This window comes from Rattus rattus, chromosome 5 (assembly GCF_011064425.1).
Source record: "Rattus rattus isolate New Zealand chromosome 5, Rrattus_CSIRO_v1, whole genome shotgun sequence".
In the NCBI taxonomy this organism is placed as follows: Eukaryota; Metazoa; Chordata; class Mammalia; order Rodentia; family Muridae; genus Rattus; species Rattus rattus.
In genome coordinates, this window is record NC_046158.1 from 109537623 (window position 1) to 109558483 (window position 20861).

The window sequence follows — 20861 nt, forward strand, 5'->3', positions numbered from 1 at the left end:
AATTCCCACTTGAGGTTGGAATGTGGCAAATTTATATAGGGGAAGAGAATAACTTAGTCACTGTAATTTTTGCAGGACCACACATTTTCCAAAATTTTTCATAATTTGTGATTCTTACTACCTACAAATCCCACTGAAGGATTGTACTACATTTCAATTATCCATCTATCTTTTGGTGAACATTTAAATCATTTCCATTTTCTAGCCATTGTGAATAGAGTTTTAAAATATATGGATGCACTTTCATGTCTGTTGTAGGCTAGAGAGTCCTCAGGCATGGCATAGCTGGGTAGTGTATTAATAAAATCTGTAGCTGTGTGAAAAAGTTGCACACTAATTTCACAGTTGTTGCATTCTCACCAGCACCGAATTGGAGCTCCTCTTTCTTCCTGTCCTCATTGCTCAAGTGGTTTGGAAGTCTCTGTTGCAGTTATTGAGGCTTTTCAAAAGCTCCAACATAGCATTTATATAATATATATGCTCTAGCTTCATTATGTGGCCTAAGTGACAGGAACAGTTGTTTCTTTAAATGGAAATGATGAAATTTTCTCTCCCGATCTAGTGGGTCTTTTAAGTAGCATGGAAAACATGTACTGTAGAAGTAAATTTTGAAGCTTCTAGAAATACCTCTTTGGCACTCTTCATCACTCTTGCCGAAAAGACATTCAAGTCACACTATTTGTCTTTATTTGGAATGTGCTAAAATATTTTGATATCTGTACCTATAAAATTCTTCTATATGTTGGCAGACTGTAAACTTTTATAATTTTTTTTTCTATTCTTGGGAGAAATATGTCTTTGTAGGACATCCAGATTTTTTTACTTCTTTGTAATGAAATCTCAATACTGTGATGTTCACGTGTTGTTATGATTCATGGAATATTCAGACAATTTAAGATGCTTCTGTCCATATTGTAAGAAAAACTCCAAGCCATGGAATAAGACCATGGTTTGGAGGTGCTCTTCATTTCAAACTACTGAATATATCTTAGTGGTTTATGTAGACTGTACTAATTATGTAACCATGTAAATAGGAGCCAAGTCTCCTTTAAATTCCAAGATCTCTTAAGATAACCAGCAAAAGGATAAATACTCTAAGAAGTCACTAGGAGCTTGGCCGGTCAACCAGGTCTCTTTTATATGTAATATGAAGTCAGTATGATTTGCATAAGTATTTCTTCCTTCTAGTGTCCCTGCCTCTTAGAGTATTATAAGAAGTTTTCTTAGAGCTGTGTCATTATCTACATAAACTCAGGGAAAGCTCAAAGATGGTGCTCATACCTCAGTTCTTTGTACTTTTGCTTTTCTGGATTTCAGGTATGACTGTTCAGACTTTGCAAAAATGTAGAGATGTCATTTAAATACAAAAATTTCTTGCTTTATTTGGAAGCCAGCATCACATAGGATTTTACTTTTTGTTGAAAAATGATACAATAAAAATCCTTTATTTTTCCATGTAATTTAGAAGTGACTTTTATATTCAAAGTTGTGTTCTACTAATATGTCTCTTATACTTCCAGCCTCCAGAGGGGACATCGTGCTGACTCAGTCTCCAGTCACCCTGTCTGTAACTCCAGGAGAGAGCATCAGTCTCTCCTGCAGGGCCAGTCAGAGTATTGGCACTAGCATACACTGGTATCAGCAAAAATCAAATGAGTCTCCAAGGCTTCTCATCAAATATGCTTCCCAGTCCATCTCTGGAATCCCCTCCAGGTTCAGTGGCAGTGGATCAGGGACAGATTTCACTCTCAGTATCAACAGAGTAGAGCCTGAAGATTTTTCAGTTTATTACTGTCAACAGAGTAATAGCTTGCCACCACAGTGATGCAGACCATAGCAAAAATCACCAGGAAAGCAGAAGTATGAGGCTGGTTTACTTTAACTGTTTTTGGTGGTGCCTCAGGCTTCTTCAGAATGCTTCTCAGATGCAGCCATGTGTAGTATTTACAGAAACATGTGGAATGAGGAAACCCTAAAGTCCCACTTTTCTCTGAAATATCTTTACTCTATTTTACCACTAGAATACATAGACTATAATTGTCTTTGTCTAGTCAGACAAAGTGTATTGTGACCTGAGAAAAATCTCAGTGATGGACAGAAGGAATGATTGATTATTCCATACCCTTATAATTGTGGGAAATTCAGATGAAGCATTGTCTGAAACAATATCATATAGTTTACTCCCACAAAGACTAGAGAGCTCAGACTCAGAGAGTCATGTCTTTGTTGCAAAGTTCTCTTTGCATACTTATAGTAAGTGAACTACTCTTCAATACAAAGTATTTTTATGTGTATTTATTTATATAAATTGTTCAACTGAGCTTGGAAAAGATGGCAATTTTCTTGAACTTTTGTGCTTTCTGTGTACCCTTCAGGTGAGAATAAGAATGAGATTACAAACCACAACCACATTACAACTGGAGCATAATCACAAACTTTGAAGAAAACTGACACTCAACTGCAGGTCTCCAAGACTTCTACCATTTGTTGTGTTGTGGTGGATTCCACATCTGATGTTCTACCACAGGGCTCAGGGAGGCAGGTTGTGGGAAGTTCTTCTGTGTTTACCTCATGCTGATGCTGGGCAGGTGTTGGGACATATGGCAGCCCTGGAATAACACTCCAGGAAGGGGAAAACAGGAGATGTCTCGGGGCTTCAAGGCTGGTTCTCAGACTCTTGGGCATCCAGGCAGATGCTGTATAAGAACAGAGAACAGAGTGGGGAATTTCCAGCTGGATCTAGCCTGTGATTGAGGGCGAATGGGGGTGGGGTGGGGTGGGGGCTCTGCTTGGTCCTGTGGGAGAGTCCTTGGCATGACAGCTGCAGGCTGAAGGCTTGCTGGTGGTGGTGGCAGTCATGGCTGGAAGGGTAGAATAATCTTCTCGGGGAGATTAGATGGCAGCTCCCCATGGCATATCCCATTGAAAAGAGAAAGTTTGTGGTTTTAGACATTTATTGTCATGGTGGGAAGTAGATGAGTAAAATTGTACACCACTTCTCAGGGTGGATCTGAGATTTAATACCTTTTGCAGGGAGGAGTTTCTGGGAAGGAAAGTTCATTTGGCTAAGCCTCCAGGCCTTTAGGTACCTCATTATAATGCAGATTTGTCTTGAGCCTTTGTGACTTCTAGTCACAACCTCTACAGGTGGAGGGGTTTGGGGCTTTGCCCTTACCTGTTTGATGGCCAAAATCTATGGAGGACTTTTGCTAGTGACAAGGCCTGGTTTCCCAGGTGTCAGGCAAAATGCCTACAATTCCTTAAGGTCATTGGGGTTTCTAACCTTTGCTCAACCAGGACCGAGGGTATCTTTCATGGTCCCTCAACCATTGTCCTGAGAAGAATCTGTAATTGTGAATTTTCTCAACTGTGTGAAGGGTGCCTTAATTTGTTTTCTAATATCTCTATATGTTTCCTAAATAGATCAAACAGTATTATCTTTCATTAGAGAATAATAATAATTATTTCTTTTATTATTGCTGGTTTTTTACTATTGGTGTAATAAAACGCAAGTACTAAAAGTATGTTTGTGTGGAAATAATTTATCTTATACTTCTGAAATATAGTGCATCGTTGAAGGAAATATGGACAGCAACCAAACAGGGAATAGCCCTGGAAGCATAAGAAAAGCTAAGGACTCTTGCTCAATTTCCTTTCTTATAGAATTCCAATGACAAAAGTCCATAATGGGGTAGTCTCTCTCCCATCCATAACTTATTTAAAGCTGCCCCTAGCTTTCCCTAGAGGTCAAGTCTCATGGAAGCACTTTCTTAATTGACAATCCCTCCTCTCTGATGACTTTAGTTTGTATCAAGTTGAAAGAAAATTATCCAGTCACTTTTATTGATACCAACTCCTGCACTATCTGTGTGAATTACATTGCCACCTCTCCATGTTAACACACTATAGATACTATACTACAGAAGTAATGGGCATCGGGCACCTATCAGAAGGTGAGAGAAGGGGCAGGGAAGTTTCCTGAACTATAAAATGCCTGTGAGTCATAATTGAAACAGTTGGTTTAGGACATTGTTCAGAGGCCCATGTTCTCACTATGTTGATCTATGACATCCATTTGAAGAATTTACAGTAGCTTGCAGATACCATGTTTTTGTTATACTACTAGGATAGATGGTCTTCTTTGACTACCTCTTGGTGTCACAAAACAAATGACATTTTGCAATTTAGACAGATGCTATGGTTCAGGCCATGTGTAGACAATTAACTGCAATTGGCCCAAACAAAAATTAGTCAGGGATTCCCATGTACTCCATGCCCTTGAATTCTATTCAAAGGAAGTCTCCTTGGCTACAGAAAGAAAAAAATATATATATATATATATGAAACTGAGCCTCATAAGACTAAGTCACAGCTTTTATCCTAATATCCTCTAAAGTATGATGCCCCAAGAGATGATATATGATATGAATCAGTACATCTCAAGCTGGGAATGAGGGCAGTATAAAATTTTGATATGAGTATAATTATTTTTGAAATATAGAGATATATATCTGATTAATCCATATTTTGATAAAACATCAAGTCATTTTCGGTACATGTACTCATTTGTCACTTATGTTTCCTGTTTCTATAACAAAGTATCAGAGTGTATATAGTTAATAAAGAAAAGGTCTTAAACCAGAGTTTTTTATTCTGATGTATAAAATCAAAGTTTGTCATCATCTTTCTGAAGTTAGAAATTTTTCATTATACTATATTTCCATAGATGGTGCCAAGCGTCTGAATAACTGTATAATCCTTTAAATTGTTTTACATTTTTGAGCATGTGAAAACTTTCAGTTTTAGACATTGAAAAGTAGTTTTCCAAAATATATCTACCTACACACTGCTGAGCAACTTGCTACTGATAGAATTGGAGAGGGGAAGCTAATCTTTTCAACTATGTACTGATAACCCTAACATCTCCAAATGGTACTTTGAATCCAATGGCCCATCAAACAGACTTTCAACCAGTGGGTTGAGACCACTTTGAGTGTCAAATGACCCTTTCACAGACATCATTAACAATCATTAGAAATATCAGATATGTGAATTATAATTCATAAGAATAGCAAAATTACAGTTATGAAATAGTGGTTTTAAGTAATTTGGTACTTGAGAGTCACCAGAACATGAAAACCTATGTTAAAATGTTGCACCATTAGGAACTTAGAGAATCATTGTTCCAACACCTGGCTTTAGATAAACTCGATAGGGTATAAAACAAACAAACAAACAAAAAAAGTCCCAATTCTGCGGAAGGGACTTGAATGGAAGAGTGCAAGAGAATAGTCATAGGAGAAGATTCTGGAAGAGAATAATCAGAATTTATTATATAAATATATGAAATCGTCAAAGTCATTGTATACATTTTAAAGGTAAAGGAAACTAAAGGTGGGGTGTGCATTAAAAAGGAAATTCCCATTAAAATGCAGTTAGTTGCGTGGGGCAAGTAAAGGAGTCCCTAAGAAAGTATAGCTAGTGAATTTGACTCTTGTGTGTGCCAAAGAAAACACATTAACAGGAAAAGTTTATTGTTTTCAGTATTGTTTGTATGTTTGGTATAATTTGTGTCTATCTGCATGATTGTTTTGCATATATGCCTGTGTATTTGAAGGCCCAAAGTTGATATTAGGAATTGTCCTTCATCATTCTTATCCATTTTTCTTTGCACCAACTATCTCAATGAAAGACACAACGAGGTTGATTGCTTTGTGGACAGTTTGGGCTGAATGTTATTTCTTAGCTTTTTTGATGCTGGAACTACAAGTGTGCCAGTCCACAAAACATAGGTATGACTGTTAGGAATCCAAACTCTGGTCTTCAAAATGGTATGGCAAGTCATTTATAAGTATTGTATTTTCTCTCCACCTACAATCTAGTGACTTTAAAATTTTGGGACTACTTTCATAAGCATGAATAAGTATGCAGAATACAATAAAATGTTATTTTTAATTTTCAGGGATAAATATACTGAGCAAATGTTTCCAATTTCCTGAGAATGAAAAAACGCTGAATAATATTTCTGTTTTTTCAGAATTATTTATTGTATCATTTAATTTTCACAGTTTCACGGTTTACACAGCCTAGTATGAGTTTGACATGTGTCTCAGCTAGTTTAAGCAAGAAACCCTGAGTTCCATTTACAGTATGAAGGGAACCTATAGCACTGATGTATTATACATTTCTATGGCACTAGAAAAGATCCTTAAATATTTAGAATACAGTAAGAATAATATTTGAAAAACTAAAAATATTTCATGTGATTTAAAACCACCTCAAAATCGAGTATTCATGCTTATATGTACAGCAGTATGTAGGAGGAATGGGTCAGCAAACTGTCATTTGCTGCTTTCAGTGGTCCACTTGTATGCAACAGTAACTTGTGTGCCTGCTACACCTTATAACCATCCTGACACCTGGACACAAAATATGACAGAGTGCATGATCAGAACAATCAAATGGATGGTTTGAACTTCATGCTCATGTACCAGTGTGGCCTTGGTGGAGAATATAAAGGCTTGCCCACTTCCTGAAAAGAGAGTCTCTTTTTGCCCATTACCTAACTCCTGAAGTCTGTGTGGTTGACCCTTCAGCTTTTTACTCTGACATCATCCCCTAGGGTTTTGGTCATGGTCACAAGCAACACTAGTGTATATACATTCGATGTATATACAATCGCTGTGCATATTCTGCATGGTGATGGGAATCAATTATTTGGCAATTGCTTAGAATTTTCAAGAAGTACAAGAGGAAGGCAGGCAGGCAGAAAGAAAGGAAGAATGTGAGGAGAAAGAGAGTGAAAGAGCAGAATGCACTAAGAGAATGCACTAAGAAGAATAAACATAAATTGCATAGAAGAGAAATATGTCTACAAGAAAATAATGGCTGTATTATTTGTATTATTATGGATCTGAAGCCAGTTATTCTTGTGACCAATCACTGAAGTGTGACATACTCAATGTAATTTTAATGCAAAATGTCTAATGGTGGTCATCCTTCAGAAAGAGCCTCAGAAAGCAAGTGAGATCATAGAAGACTTCCTGTCTTCTTGCTCAGCTGTGAAGGGTGCACTCTGGTGAGGCATGGCCACAAAGACTTCCTCCAAGATAGCTTCTTAAAGCCCCACATAATTTGTATCAGATTTGCTTCTTGAGACTGATGTGCTTTCTCATGTTTGTGACTGCATACTCCTCATTCATGTGGCTTGGTGTGAGGGGATACTGTGAGACTCTCACTGCCTGTAGCCTGGAGTGATTACTTCCTGGGTTATAACCCTCGCTAATGAGAAAATTTATTGCAGATCATCATGAAGATAAACTTCATGAAGTAATGCTGTTTAGGTGAATTAATGACTCTATAGAATTTTGATTTGATTTAAATAATTTTAGAAAGAAAGTTTAAGGAGATGGTTTTAGTTGTTTTACTAGAAAATTGTAACTAAACTTAGAATCAAGAGGAAAATATGAATCCTCCTCATTGAATAGTAAGTATAGGTTGCATAATTAAGTGTATCATGAGCCTTCCTAAATTACATTAAGATGAGAAATATGTTTCAGACAGATTTTTGATGAAAAAAAAAAAAACATTCATTCTAGGTTGGGTCCCAGAATGAAGCTACAGAAGGGAACTATGATAAAACAAAGCTGTAAGAAACTATAGCCTGAGGGTTGGGGATTTAGCTCAGTGGAAGTGTGTTTGCCTAGTAAGTGCAAGGCCCTGGGTTTGATCCTCAGCTCTCAGGAAAAAAAAAGAAACTATAGCCTGAACTTATAATGAGGTTATAGAGTAATACACTGCTTAGAACTTGCCATCAGCATTCTTAAGTGATTCCCCTTTTATGTAACATTTTATCTATGAAGTATTTTTTTACCCAGAATACTTTTTGTTTAAAAAGTTATAAAAAGCTGAAAACTTTCATATATTTGATAAATTTCATAAAATTTGATATACCCCTTTTCTTCTTCATCTAGTGTCCTGGGTCTGTGTGTCAGACTCTTATTCTTTTTTCCTTTTCTCTGCATCATGAAGAATTAACTAACAAAAGTAGCAAGAGGCCCTTTGTTCCTTTGATTCAAGAATTAAGGAGCCTAAGTAACTAGTCATTTTTAAAAAATTCCTTGCAGCAACTATCCTCAGGAGATAAATTCCCAGAAGCCCTCAGCTTTTGGCCTCAGGGCAGCAAAAGACAGATACTTGCTTCTGGTCCCAAAAACAGTAAAAGAAAATTAAAGGATAGAGGTAATCACCATTTGCTCTTTCTTCAATGCTGGGTTCAATTTCATCACCTACCTTTGGTGAGGCTGGCCCCCAGTAATCTAATACTTAACAAATAATGCTACTCATTCAGTTTCTGTTTTCTATTCACCAATGCCATTAGTTCCATACAATTCAGGAAATCATTTATGATTTTAGCAAAAAGATAAATTGCATTATTAATGAAAGAAATGCCAACATATCTCTTCAGTACTAAGGATATTGGGAAGTTTTTAAATAAATGTCTTAACTGCTTTCATTATCCCCATTAGTTATCTCCATGAATACACTTCTGACTTAGTTAGGATTTCGATTGCTGTGAAGGGACACTATAATCAAAGAAACTCTGATAAAGGTAAACAATTCATTAGCCCTGGCTTACAGTTTTAGAAGTTCAGTCCATTATCATCTTTATGACAAGCGTGAGAACAGGCAGGAAGTCATGGTGCTGGAGGAGGTGGGATTTCTACATCTTGATCCAAAGGCAGCCTGGGAGTGGAGAAATGTGTTTCACTTTGGTGTAGCTTAAGTATTTAACACCTGAAAGCCTTGCCTCCACAGTGAAGTGCTTACTATAACATGGCCACACCCCCTCCAAAAAGACCCTATCTCTATTTATTTATTCATTTATTATTTATTTATTTATCTATTTATTTTACAGTAAAGTATAATGTGTTGCTTGTCAAACACACAATACTAAAGAGGTGGAGTCATTTGAGGGAAAAGAAGAGATTCAGATTCTCCCTTTGAACTTTTTTTCCTGTTTTAACATATTATTACAGTCACAGTATCTTCCAAGAATACAACTTGATCATCTCAGTTTTATATAGGTCTGAATACACACTGAGGAAGAGTTAAGGTATGCAATGGACTAGAAGGATGGCTTAGTGGTTAAGATCACTAGTTATTCTTCCAGAGGCCCTGGGTTTGATTCCATATTGTAAGTTCACAACCATCCGTAACTCTAGCCTCAGAGAATGTTACCACATTTTTAGCCATTCCAAGAATGCCTACTGTACACATATATCCATATTGAAAATTATGTATATTCATAATATAAAAATTAATGAATCTTTGAAAAAAATCAAGAGTCTAAAGTGCTATGCTCTTCTGAGACTCAGGAGAAACGATTTGTATTCTATCTTCTCAAATCAAAGACACTTCTCATCCCTTTTTCATGGTCTCCTCTTTCATAAACCGAATCAGATCTTTCATTGATGTGGCCCCTTATTGATTATGTCTGCAATTCATTTCCATATGTGGACCATTATGAATAAAATGGTTCCACCTTTATATATCAATATAATATTCTTTGTTTTTAAAAGGATTATTACATTTTAATTTGTGTAGAATATATTTAATTATACATATCTGCTTGAAACATAATTCTGTTTTTCTATAACAGCAGTCCATGTTCTTTTTATATATTTCACTTGCAAGTGGAAGTTCATATGGGAAAATGAGAATGAGTGCATGTAAATGAAGTACCGAAGCAGGCCAGAAGACAGCTGGAGCTGTATTCATTTTTGAAACATAAGGAAGGATGCCTATAAAGGAATTTATTTTCTTTGGGAGGACAGTATCTTATCTTAACTGATGAGACATTTTCCCCAGCCCTGCAGTAAGAATAACAAAATTTTATCATTCTGACTTGCCTCTCTATGGAAGAATTGAAATCTTCTTTGGGGAAAATTGATTCTGTTTACTACAAGTAACTTGAATAATGTTTCAAAATGTAATATTTTATAAAAGGGAATTTAATATATTGACACAATGTATTTGATATTGACATTCCCCTCTCTTCCCTGAATCTACAACCCATTCCTCATCCCCTAACTTCAGGTCTCCATATAAATATACATAAACCCTGAGTACAATATACCCAAAACAATGCGTCCAGTGTGGGTTTATCATATATTAATAGATGTAGGAACAGCCACTGGAACAAGCATGGTAAATTTATCAGAGACAAGACTCTAAGAGAACATTGTCTCTCCCTCTCTTAGAAGCCATTAACTATCAAAAAGTCATCAGTTAGTGGTACAAGGACATGAGCTCCTCATACTACATGCTTTGGGGCTGATGGACTTAATCTCTTGCATGTCTCATCAGACAGCCACAGCTGATGTTAGGTCATGAAAGCAGGAGTCTTGTTAGGTCCAGAACACTGTTTTGCTATGTTTCTTCCTCACCTTTGGCTCTTACACTCCAAAAGTTTTGTGATCTATAGAAATTTTATTTGAATGTTTTAAAAGATATAGCAAGAATTTTTAGTCAGTCACTAATATTAGCTTTCCCAGAGAAGACATGAATTAATTGGCGTGGCTTAGGGCTCTCACAACAACAGAGGGTCTCAGTCTCATCTCTGTGCTTTCTGTTGTTCTTCAACTCTGGGAAAATTAGAAATGGGCAAAATGATTCTCAGATTTTCCTTCTTAAGGAAGTTCCAGAATGATTTCACGGCTGTTATTACTACCACTCATGAACCTGAGAGACTTGTCTTTGTTAAAAAACAGATCTTAAAAATACAACCATTTCCTTTGAAAATTTTAGGGTGCAATACTCATATAAGTTGAGCACATTCTCTATTTCTATTGGATTTTCCACACCTTTCAATTCTAAATTAATACAGTATTCTAATTAAATTTCAAGTCATGACAGTTGTCTCTATATTGAGGACTGAATCATCAACTGCAGAACTAGTCCCATAAGAAATAAGATTTCTTGTTTTAAAATCAGATGCCTAGTCACTCCATGAGTAGACATATCCTCTCTGACTGAGGTCAGACAAGTGAGCTCAGTTAGGGGAATAGGACCCATAAACAGGCAACAGTCAGGTGCATGGAAAGGAGAGGAAAAATGTTGTAAGGCTTCATGTCTGCACCTTCAAAGACACTATTTTTATCTAAATTGCATTCACATCATCCAGGGAGTGTTACTTTGTTGACAAAGCTTCATACTCATGGTAATTGATTGTTAAAACCATCATTCCCTTTCCCAATTTTCCTTTCTTGTCCCAAAATAATAAATTACTTGCTATGTGTCCATATAGCCAATAATATCAGGCTGAGAATGAACTTTTAGATTTGTGAAGTTTTATTTAAGGACATGTTCTTTCAGCATTTTATAGCAGAGGAAAGTACACAGCCTGAGGAAGAAGAACAGAGCCAAATTTCTGTAGAGGTCTATACTGGAGTCATAGCCTTGTCTCTGGACCTTTTTGGCATCCTATATTCATCAACCTACTCTTTTAAAGCAATCTGGGGACACAATTAACATTAGAGTACATGTAGTTAGATTTTTCCTTCTTCCAAATCCACTGATATGTACCCCACCTACCATACTATCCAAATGTACACCCTCTATGATCAAAGCTCCCTGTAAATTTGTCTACTGCTTCCATGATAAACCATATTTTCCTTCTGATTGGAACCATTACTATTTATTGAGAATCATATAATTACCAAGGCCTGGATAAATTGTTCACAGAGTATTGTGAAAGATTTTTTTTTTAATTTCTGAATTTTTTAGAAACTTTACATATATGAGAATATCGATGCTCTAAAATAGAAGAGATTTCTAAATGATGAGGTTTAAGAAAAAAACTCCTTTAAATAGTGTAAAACTTAAGGCCATTATAAGACAAACTTCCATAACCTTATTACCTGAATAAAATGTTCTTGTTAGTATCATCAAGAGTTTTCAACGTTGAGAAACTTAAAGGGCATAGGAAGACATAATCAGTAAGTCTGTGAAAAAAAAGATGAGACAAAATGCACCTTCCATACTATTTCTCCAGCTTCATCTCAAAAGATCATGATAGGCAGTTAAAATTCATCAACATGTGACATATTTGGTATGGTATGAATTGATTCAATACATTTTTCTTTGTGTTTTTTTTTTCTGTTTTCAAAGACTCCTTGCAGAGTCTTATAAATGAGAATCTTATTACAGCGCTCCTACATTTATAGCCATGAAGAAATTGGCTGTTAACCAATGGGAATGTGAACTTCAGATCTAGCAAGTCTCTTCTCAGTCTTGTGAGACAGATTTGAGGGCTTACACTTTCTTGATGCTAAATAAGTATCACCCTATACTTTGATGTTCCAGTCATCAAGACATTGATCAAAATCCAGGCACTGGACCAATGATAGTAAAATTAATCCAGCCTTCTTATAGGTGATGGTTTTTCTCTGAGTAATCACGTTGTTTTACATATTTCTATGAATAAGAAATTTCGTTGCCATCGATGGTTAACCAGAAGTCCAAGAGTATGATCATCGATGGACTTTAGTGTTATTTGATCTAAGACAATGAAATGTGTTGGAAAATATGCTTCCAGAGGATTATGAAAAAAGGCTGATTTAGAGAAGTGAGAGACTCACCAAGTTCTATCCATTTTGTCATGTAACTTATTTTATAATAACATTAGAATGTTCTTTGACTGTAACCTCATGAAGGAGTGAAGGAAGAGGTAGTCACCTGAAAAACTTAGGCACTATATCAACCTATCCACAAAGCAGAAGTGTTGCAAGTGAAGTCAAACATTTCAGGTAGTAAGAAAGGAGACAATCTTCTCTGTTGAGTTACTCACATGTGAACCAATATAGCACAAAGAGACATTGTAGTCAGCCAGCAGCATTCCTGACCTTGGACCTAGGTAGCAATGAATTTAATCCTGACTTTCTGCAGAGAACAGATAAGGCCATTTGATTACCCTCTGTTTAAGTGTCTGTGCCACACTTTGATGAAACTGTATAATACATTAGGATTTTGATGCACTATGTTTATTGGCATGTTTTTAATTGTTTTATCAAAGCATGTATATATGGTGTCACTACACAAATTATGTTCATATTAAAAGATATTATTAGTGCTATATGCAAGCTTGGTATGTCTATTTCATATAAATTAATCTCTGACATATCTCTGAGTGGAAACTCTATGGCTGCCTATTTCAGAGTCACCCTCCTCATAAATTTATCAAATCAATCATTTTTTAATCTATCCATTTTCCACTTCTTTGTGACAGCTCTCTTCTGCCCATCATCTTCAGCCCATGAGTGGGTAATTTCATCCAGTAAAATCTCTATTTCCAATAGAATGCTTCTCTGCACACGTAAAACTTTTTCCATTCAACCTTTGATGGAAACTCACTCTAAGTCTGGACACAACTATAACTTCCCTTGTATACCTTCTACTTTTTCTTCTTTATATGATTCTTTCATTACACAGCTTGAGTCTTTCTGTCCAAAACTTAGACTGACATACATGTCCTTTTAATATTTTGAAAATATATGGTGCCCATAGCATATGAAAGTTTTGGATCCACTGTACATTTAAGGACATAAATAATTATATCTGAGAGAATACTCATGAACATAGAATAAAATAATTTGTGTTAAAATTGGGAAGAAGACAGATGACATGATCTGAAGACTCACAAGTACATTGGATATAGGTATAATCCCAGATGAATCTAGAAAAGGTGCTCATATGTAAAGAGCAGAGAAAACCCATGCCATTGTGCCTGGATGGAAGCAATTATTGTGTAGCTGATTTACCAGGATTAAATAAAGTGAGATTGTTTAACAGAAAAGATGTTATTTTTGTGAGATTCTGTCTTTACTTACAAACCACTCCTTCCAGTATTGTTCTCTTATTCTTCTGGGATCACTGTGAACAAGAGGTTGAACGGTAAGTTGTGCTCAGTCCAAAGGGATACATCTGCAAAAGGTTTACTTACCCAAATCCCCGGAAGCATTGAGGAAAAGGAAATGGAAAGACTGATAGAGCCAGAGGGTCAGGGAATTTTCTGTGAGGTTGCGTTTCCTAGTAACAACAGAAGCTTCCCATATAGTGTTGAAAATATGAGAACTCAAATGTGAGTTGAGCAAGTAGGACAGTAATGACTGTGGCAAACAGAATGGGCCACAGCCCATGAGGCTCCACATCTACAAAAAATCACTATGGAATAGAGGATAAAGTTGTTAGCAGAAGTGGTGCTCTTCCCTATGGAAGAGCATATCAATGGATTATCCAGGATGAAAAGATCTGTCCTATAAACATACACAGAAGTAGTACTCTGTGGAGTGTACAAGATATATTTAGGAATGTGCCTGTGTGTATGTGTGTGTGTGTGTGTGTGTGTGTGTATTTGTGTGTGTGTGTATAGCAGTATAAGTTCACAGAAAAAAAGAATAAAAAGGCCATGAATTTAAAAAAGAACAGTGACAAGAATGGGAGAGACTAGTAGTAAGGAAAGGGAAGAGAACAATATTCTAACTAAAATTCAGGCTCACAAACATAGGTAAAGGAAAAAAAATAGAAGAACATGTATGGCCACAATTGCATCTACAACTCACTTTGAAAGGAAAATGGAACCAGTTATGTACTGCCTAGAACAGTACAATATCTGAAAAACCTGGATATGGAGGAAAACACATGGTAACTCTGAATAGAACATGATAGAAATCAAAATAATGTTTCACTCATAGACTATGGCCCTTGTTTGTTGTTCAAACAGTTGCATATTCTCTACATATAAACCTGTACTGTGTCTTAATAGGAGAATCCTGAGAACAACATGTCTGTAATGAGTACTGACCTGATGAACCCTGCAGCTGTGCCTACCCTTTGCTGATTTGCATATATGCAAAGCACTGACATGAGGACTTCTTCATAATCAGGTCATATCCTGTGTTGGAGTCAGCCTCACACAGATCACACACAGACATGGCTGTGCCCACTCAGCTCCTGGGGTTGTTGCTGCTGTGGATTACAGGTAAGGAAAACAGCACTGAAAATTTATTCAATTCCTGTAATAAATGTTTCTTTATCTCCATGAAAATCCTCTTGTAACAGAGTTAATCATGCGTGGATTTTTTTTCAATTTTCCAATCTTAGATGCCATATGTGACATCCAGATGACACAGTCTCCAGCTTCCCTGTCTGCATCTCTGGGAGAAACTGTCTCCATTGAATGTCTAGCAAGTGAGGGCATTTCCAATTATTTAGCGTGGTATCAGCAGAAGCCAGGGAAATCTCCTCAGCTCCTGATCTATTATGCAAGTAGCTTGCAAGATGGGGTCCCATCACGGTTCAGTGGCAGTGGATCTGGCACACAGTATTCTCTCAAGATCAGCAACATGAAACCTGAAGATGAAGGGGTTTATTACTGTCAACAGTATTACGGGTATCCTCCCACAGTGATTCAAGCCATGACATAAACCATGCAGGGAAGCAGAAGTGAGAGTACAGGGTGCCCCTAATGATTCTCTTGATGTCTCCAGCTGCTCAACTGCTGTGAGTTTTTCTCTTTGCTGGGGATGTTTTATACATAGGAGTCAGAGAAATTATTCTGTGTCATAAACCCTTGTTTCTTCCCCATGTCTATTATGAAAAGAAAGGAATGGTTTGCATTACTTATTTAAAAAAAGGAAAATAAAAACAGTAAAATACCTGTTTATGTGCAGCAGAAAGTTCACAGTAGTGGCAGGGATGGAAAGGAGGGAGGGAGAGACCTTGAGTCATTTTGGAAGGAAAAATTTATCTATTTATAGGATTAATATACTGGGGAAGAAGTCTGGGAAAATAGATTAATGATTATGAACATTGACTGTTCTTCCACGGGAACTGGATTCAAGTTCCAACATTCATTTGAATTCTAGCTTTTGATAATTCCAATTCAAGGATTCCTTTTAAGCTGTTCTTCCTTGCTTTGAGTGAAGGAATTTGTGCCAGTGTTGAGGCAGGTAAGCAAACTGCATAGAGGCAAGGAAGAAAACACATTGATTTCTCAAACTTGGACCAGATTTAGGTAGTTTGATCTCATTAACTATATTCCCAACAAATTTAAACACAGTATACTTTTGGAAAATGTTTCCTGATGTAATACTACTCCCTGATGGAACACTACAAAGAAGTGTTATTACACAGAAACGCAAACCAGGGTCCATGCTATTTCTTATATGAAGCTCAGTTTGAGAGAGAGGTTACTTGTACTATCTTAAGATGTGTAGGAAGTGACTATCATGTTTATGGTCAGATAGTATAAACCAATACATTTGTGCTGTTAGCCACCTGGGTGTTAGAGCTTGGGGGAGATAATTTAAAGATCACATATAATTTCTATCAGATGTTTCCCTCCCTGGGAGATCTATGTTACTCAGTCCAGTTTCTTCCTCTATGACTTGCTTCTCTGTGCCTAGGGATCATACGTTAGTTATTAGATATTTAATGAATTTCATTTCTATTTCTGTGATAAGACACCATAGCCAAGGCAATGTACCTAAAATGAATTTAACTGGGGAGTTCTTACTTCCAGATGATTAGTCCAGGACTAGCATGGTGGGAATCATGGTAGCAGACAGTCAGGAATGGACCTTATGAAGTAGTTAATAACTTAAATCTTCTTCTACAATTAGGAGAAACAGAGAGCCAGAGAGATAACTGGGAATGACAGACATGAAACGGTTATATTTACTTATGCGTTTTGATATGCAAAATACAATGAAGAACAAACATTCTTTGTGTCTTCGAGTATTTCCAAGTGATTGCAAGTGACTGCATTAAAGATTGGATTTTCTATTCTTCACAGGCAGAATGTAATTTTAAAACTTGGTTTCAGGGATTTTCTGAAATGTCATAGTATACCCAATGGAGATTGTTTCATACAATATTGATTAAATTGTTGTCATTGTGCATAAAATGCATTATTACATACTCAATCTATCATTGAGATATATTTTCTGCCTTCAGGAGTAAAAGCAGAAATCAAATATATATTAAATGTTATGTCAGTAAAGCTCACAGAATTGGGTAAGTTATTGAATCGTTTTGTGATAGATGTTTATGTAATGACCAGGACTGTCAGGGCCAGTAATACCGCAGAACAGTTGATGTCGTATGGGTAATTAGGTAAGCTAAAAAACTAAGTGAGAATTGGTATGAGGCAATGACTGTAGAGAATAACAAAATTTTTTCAAAAATCCGCAGGTGAATTAAACATAAATCCAGGACTGGGCAGTGTAGTATATTTGATTCCTTCTGGCTGGATAGGGAGCCAGAACAACTGCCGAGGGAAGGTTATCATTCCAGGATGGTGATGGCAAGGCAGGGGTCTAAGTCACAAGAATATGGAAAAGCAGGAGAGACACAATTTAGGGAACCTCTGATCATTTTCCAATGAAATGATGAAAAATTTCTCCTTATTTTTTTTCTGAAGTTCAATTTCATACAAAAAAATGCAGGGGTAGTGCAAATAATATAATAGTCAACAAGGAAAATAGCTTGTGATCTTCATTGCACTTCTGAGTCTGTGCTGTGGTAGATGACTCTGTGCTAAATGGGAGAGTCTCAAACACACACTGAGCCTGAACCTGGAGTTATACAAAACACAATACTACTCTAAGTCTCCAGACTGCATATTTAATTTAGTAGATAAAGAAGTGAATCCCTATTCTGTTATGGGAGAGTTGCAGATGCTGGGACAGATTGAGTTTTTGAGGTGAAGCTACTCCTCCACTGTTTACATAATCCACAATTTTCCCTTATTTTCTTTATTTATATTTATTATTTTTATTAGTTTACTTACTTATTATTTACTTAATATTTATTACATATTTTTAAATTTTATTTATTTATTTTTTTAAATCCCAGATTTTATTCCCCTCCCGGTCTACCCTCTGACTGTTTTCCATCTCTCCCGAATTCCCCACCCTACCAGACCTCTAAACTCACTGGGGCCTTGAGGATTAGGTGAATCTTCTCTGATTGACCACAGACCAAGGAGTAATGTTCTGTATATGTGTTGGGGCCTCATATCAGCTGGTGTATGCTACCTGGTTGGTGGATCAGTGTTAGAGACCCAAGTTAATTGAGGCTGCTAGTCCTCTTACACGTTGGCCATCACCTTTCAGCTTTTTCCTAATTCAACCACAGTGGTCAGCACCTTCTATCCATTTGTTGGGTGCTAATATCTGTATCTGACTCTTTCAGCTGCTCATTCAGGGATCTTTTGGAGAGCAGTCATGATAGGTCCTTTTTGTGAGCACTCCATTTCCTCAGTAATAGAGTCAGACTTTTAGGCCTCCTTATGAGCTGGATTCTGCGTTGGGCCTGTTGCTGGACCTTCTTTTCCTCGGGTTCTTCTCGATTTCCATCTCTGCAGTTCTTTCAGAGAAAACAATTAGGGGTCAGAACTTTGACTGTAGTATAGCAACCACATCCCTCACTTGATGCCCTGTCTTTCTGCTAGAGATGGGCTCTAAAAGTTCCCTCTCCCCACTATAGAAATTTCATCTAGCCCCCTCCTCACATTTTTGTCTTGAGATTCTCTCATCTTCCAGGTGTTTCGTTCTTTCTGAAGGGTCCCACCAACCACCTAACTCCAGAGGTTGCCTGTTTTTATTTTTTCTGCTTGCCCACAGAGCTTCAGTCCTTTTAACCCACCCAGTACCAGATCGTTTTCTTCTCTTCTGAAACCCCGTCACTTTACCCATGCAGCGCCCACCCTTCCTTCCCCTTTGAGATTGCTTTCTTGTCCCTCCCAAGTGGGATTCAGGCATTCTCACTTGGACCCTTCAGCTTCTTCAACTTTGAGTTCTGTGGGCTGCATCTTGAGTATTCTGTTTTGTTTTTTTCTTTGTTTTGTTTTGGTTTTGGCTAGTATATAATTATTAGTGAGTACATACCATGCATGTCCTTTGGGCTTTGAGTTACCTCACTCAAGATGATATTTTCTAGTTTCATCCATTTGCCTTCAATACTCAGGATGTCCTTGTTCTTAAAACTGAGTAGTATTCCATTTTGTAAATGAACCACATTTTCTGTATCCATTCTTCTGTTTTTGGGACATCTGGGTTGTTTCCAATTTCTGGCTTCCACAAACAAGGTTACTGGGAAAATATTTGAATACATGCCCCTGTGGCCTGGTGGGGCATCCTTTGGAAATATTTTCAAGAGTAGTATTGCTGGATCTTCAGGTAGATCGATTTCCAAATTTCTGAGAAACCTCCAAATTTATTTCAAGAGAGTCTGTACCAGTTTGTAATCCCACCAGCAATCCAGCAATGGAGGAACGTTCCTCTTTCCCTACATCCTTGCAAACATGTGCTGTCACTTGAGGCTGTGATCTTAACCATTGTGATTGGTGCAAGCTGGAATCTCAGGTCATTTTGCTTTGAATTTCTGTGTTCACTAAGGACTTTGAACATTTCTTTGGGTGCTTCTCAGCCATTCCAGATTCTTCTGTTGTGAATTTTCTGTTTAGTTCTATACCACATTTTGATTGAGTTCTTTGCTTTTTTGTTGTTGTTGTTGTTTTGTTTGTTTGTTTGTTTGTTTTTGGGTTTTTTTGTGCTTAGCTTCTTGAGTTCTTTACACTTTACATATTTTGAATATTAGCCCTCTTTTGAATGTGGGGTTAATGAAGAATTTTTCCCCAATCTGTAGGTTGCCAATTTGTCTTATTGACAATCTCTTTTGCCTTACAGAAGCTTTCAAGTTTCATGAGGTACCATTTATCAATTATTGATCTTAGAGTGTGAGCCATTGGAGTTCTGTGTAGGAAATTTCCCCCTGTGCCAATAGGTTCAAGGCTCTTTCTGACCTTCTCTTCTATTAGATTCAGTCTACTTGGATTTATGATGAGGTCCTTGATCCTCTTGGACTTTGAGCTTTGTGTACGGTGACTAATATTGGTCTATTTTCATTTTTCAATATGTAAACAGCCAGTGAGAACATTACAATTTATTGAAAATGCTTTCTTTTTATCATTGTATATTTTTGGCTTCTTTGTCAAAGATCAAGTGTGCATACATGTGTGGTTTTATTTCTGGGTCTTCAATTCTATTCCATTGATCAATGTGTTTGTCTGTGTACCAACTCCATGCTGTTTTTCCACTATTGTTCTGTAGTATAGCTTGAGGTCAGGAATGGTGAGTCCCCCAGAAGTTCTTATATTGTTAAGGGTAGTTTTTGTTATTCTGGGTTTTGTTTCTGGTTTTGTTTTTGGTTTTGTTTTTTGTTTGTTTGTTTGTTTTTTGCCTTTCCAGATGAATTTAAGAGTTGACTTTCCATTCAGTTGAAGAATTCAGTCAGAATTCTGATGAGGTTTGCATTGAGTCTACAGATTGCTTTTGGTAGGATGGTATGTTTATCCTGCCAATCCATGAGCATGGGAGACATCTCCATTTTCTGAGTTCTTCTTTGATTTTTCTTTTGAGAAACTTGAAGTTATTGTCAAACAGATCTTTCACTTATTTAATTAGTTATCCCAAAATATTTTATTATTATTTGTGGCTATTGTAAAGGCATTGTTTCCCATTTTATTCCTCAGCCTGTTAATCATTTGTATAAAGGAAGGCTACTGATTTGACTTAATTTTATATCCAGCCACATTGCAGAAGTTGTTTGTCAGCTGGAGAAGTTCTATGTTAGAATTTTTGGGGTCGCTTATATACTATCATATCATCTGCAAATAGTGATACCTTTATTTCTTCATTGCCAATTTGAAACCCCTTGATTTATTTGTTGTCTTATTGTTCTAGCTAGCACTTCAAATACTATATTGAATAGATATGGGGAGAGTGGATATCCTTGTC

At 36.7% G+C, this 20861-nt stretch overlaps 2 gene segments (V, D, J or C); both read left to right on the top strand.

Annotated features, from left to right (window-relative positions):
- The first annotated feature begins 1268 nt into the window (after positions 1-1268).
- On the top strand, positions 1269-1825 carry LOC116901964. The segment is given in 2 exon segments: positions 1269-1317; positions 1521-1825. Coding segments are annotated over 2 exon segments (354 nt in total).
- Positions 1826-14985: 13160 nt separating this feature from the next.
- LOC116900995 lies at positions 14986-15485 on the top strand. The segment is given in 2 exon segments: positions 14986-15040; positions 15163-15485. Coding segments are annotated over 2 exon segments (372 nt in total).
- The last annotated feature ends 5376 nt before the right edge of the window (positions 15486-20861 follow it).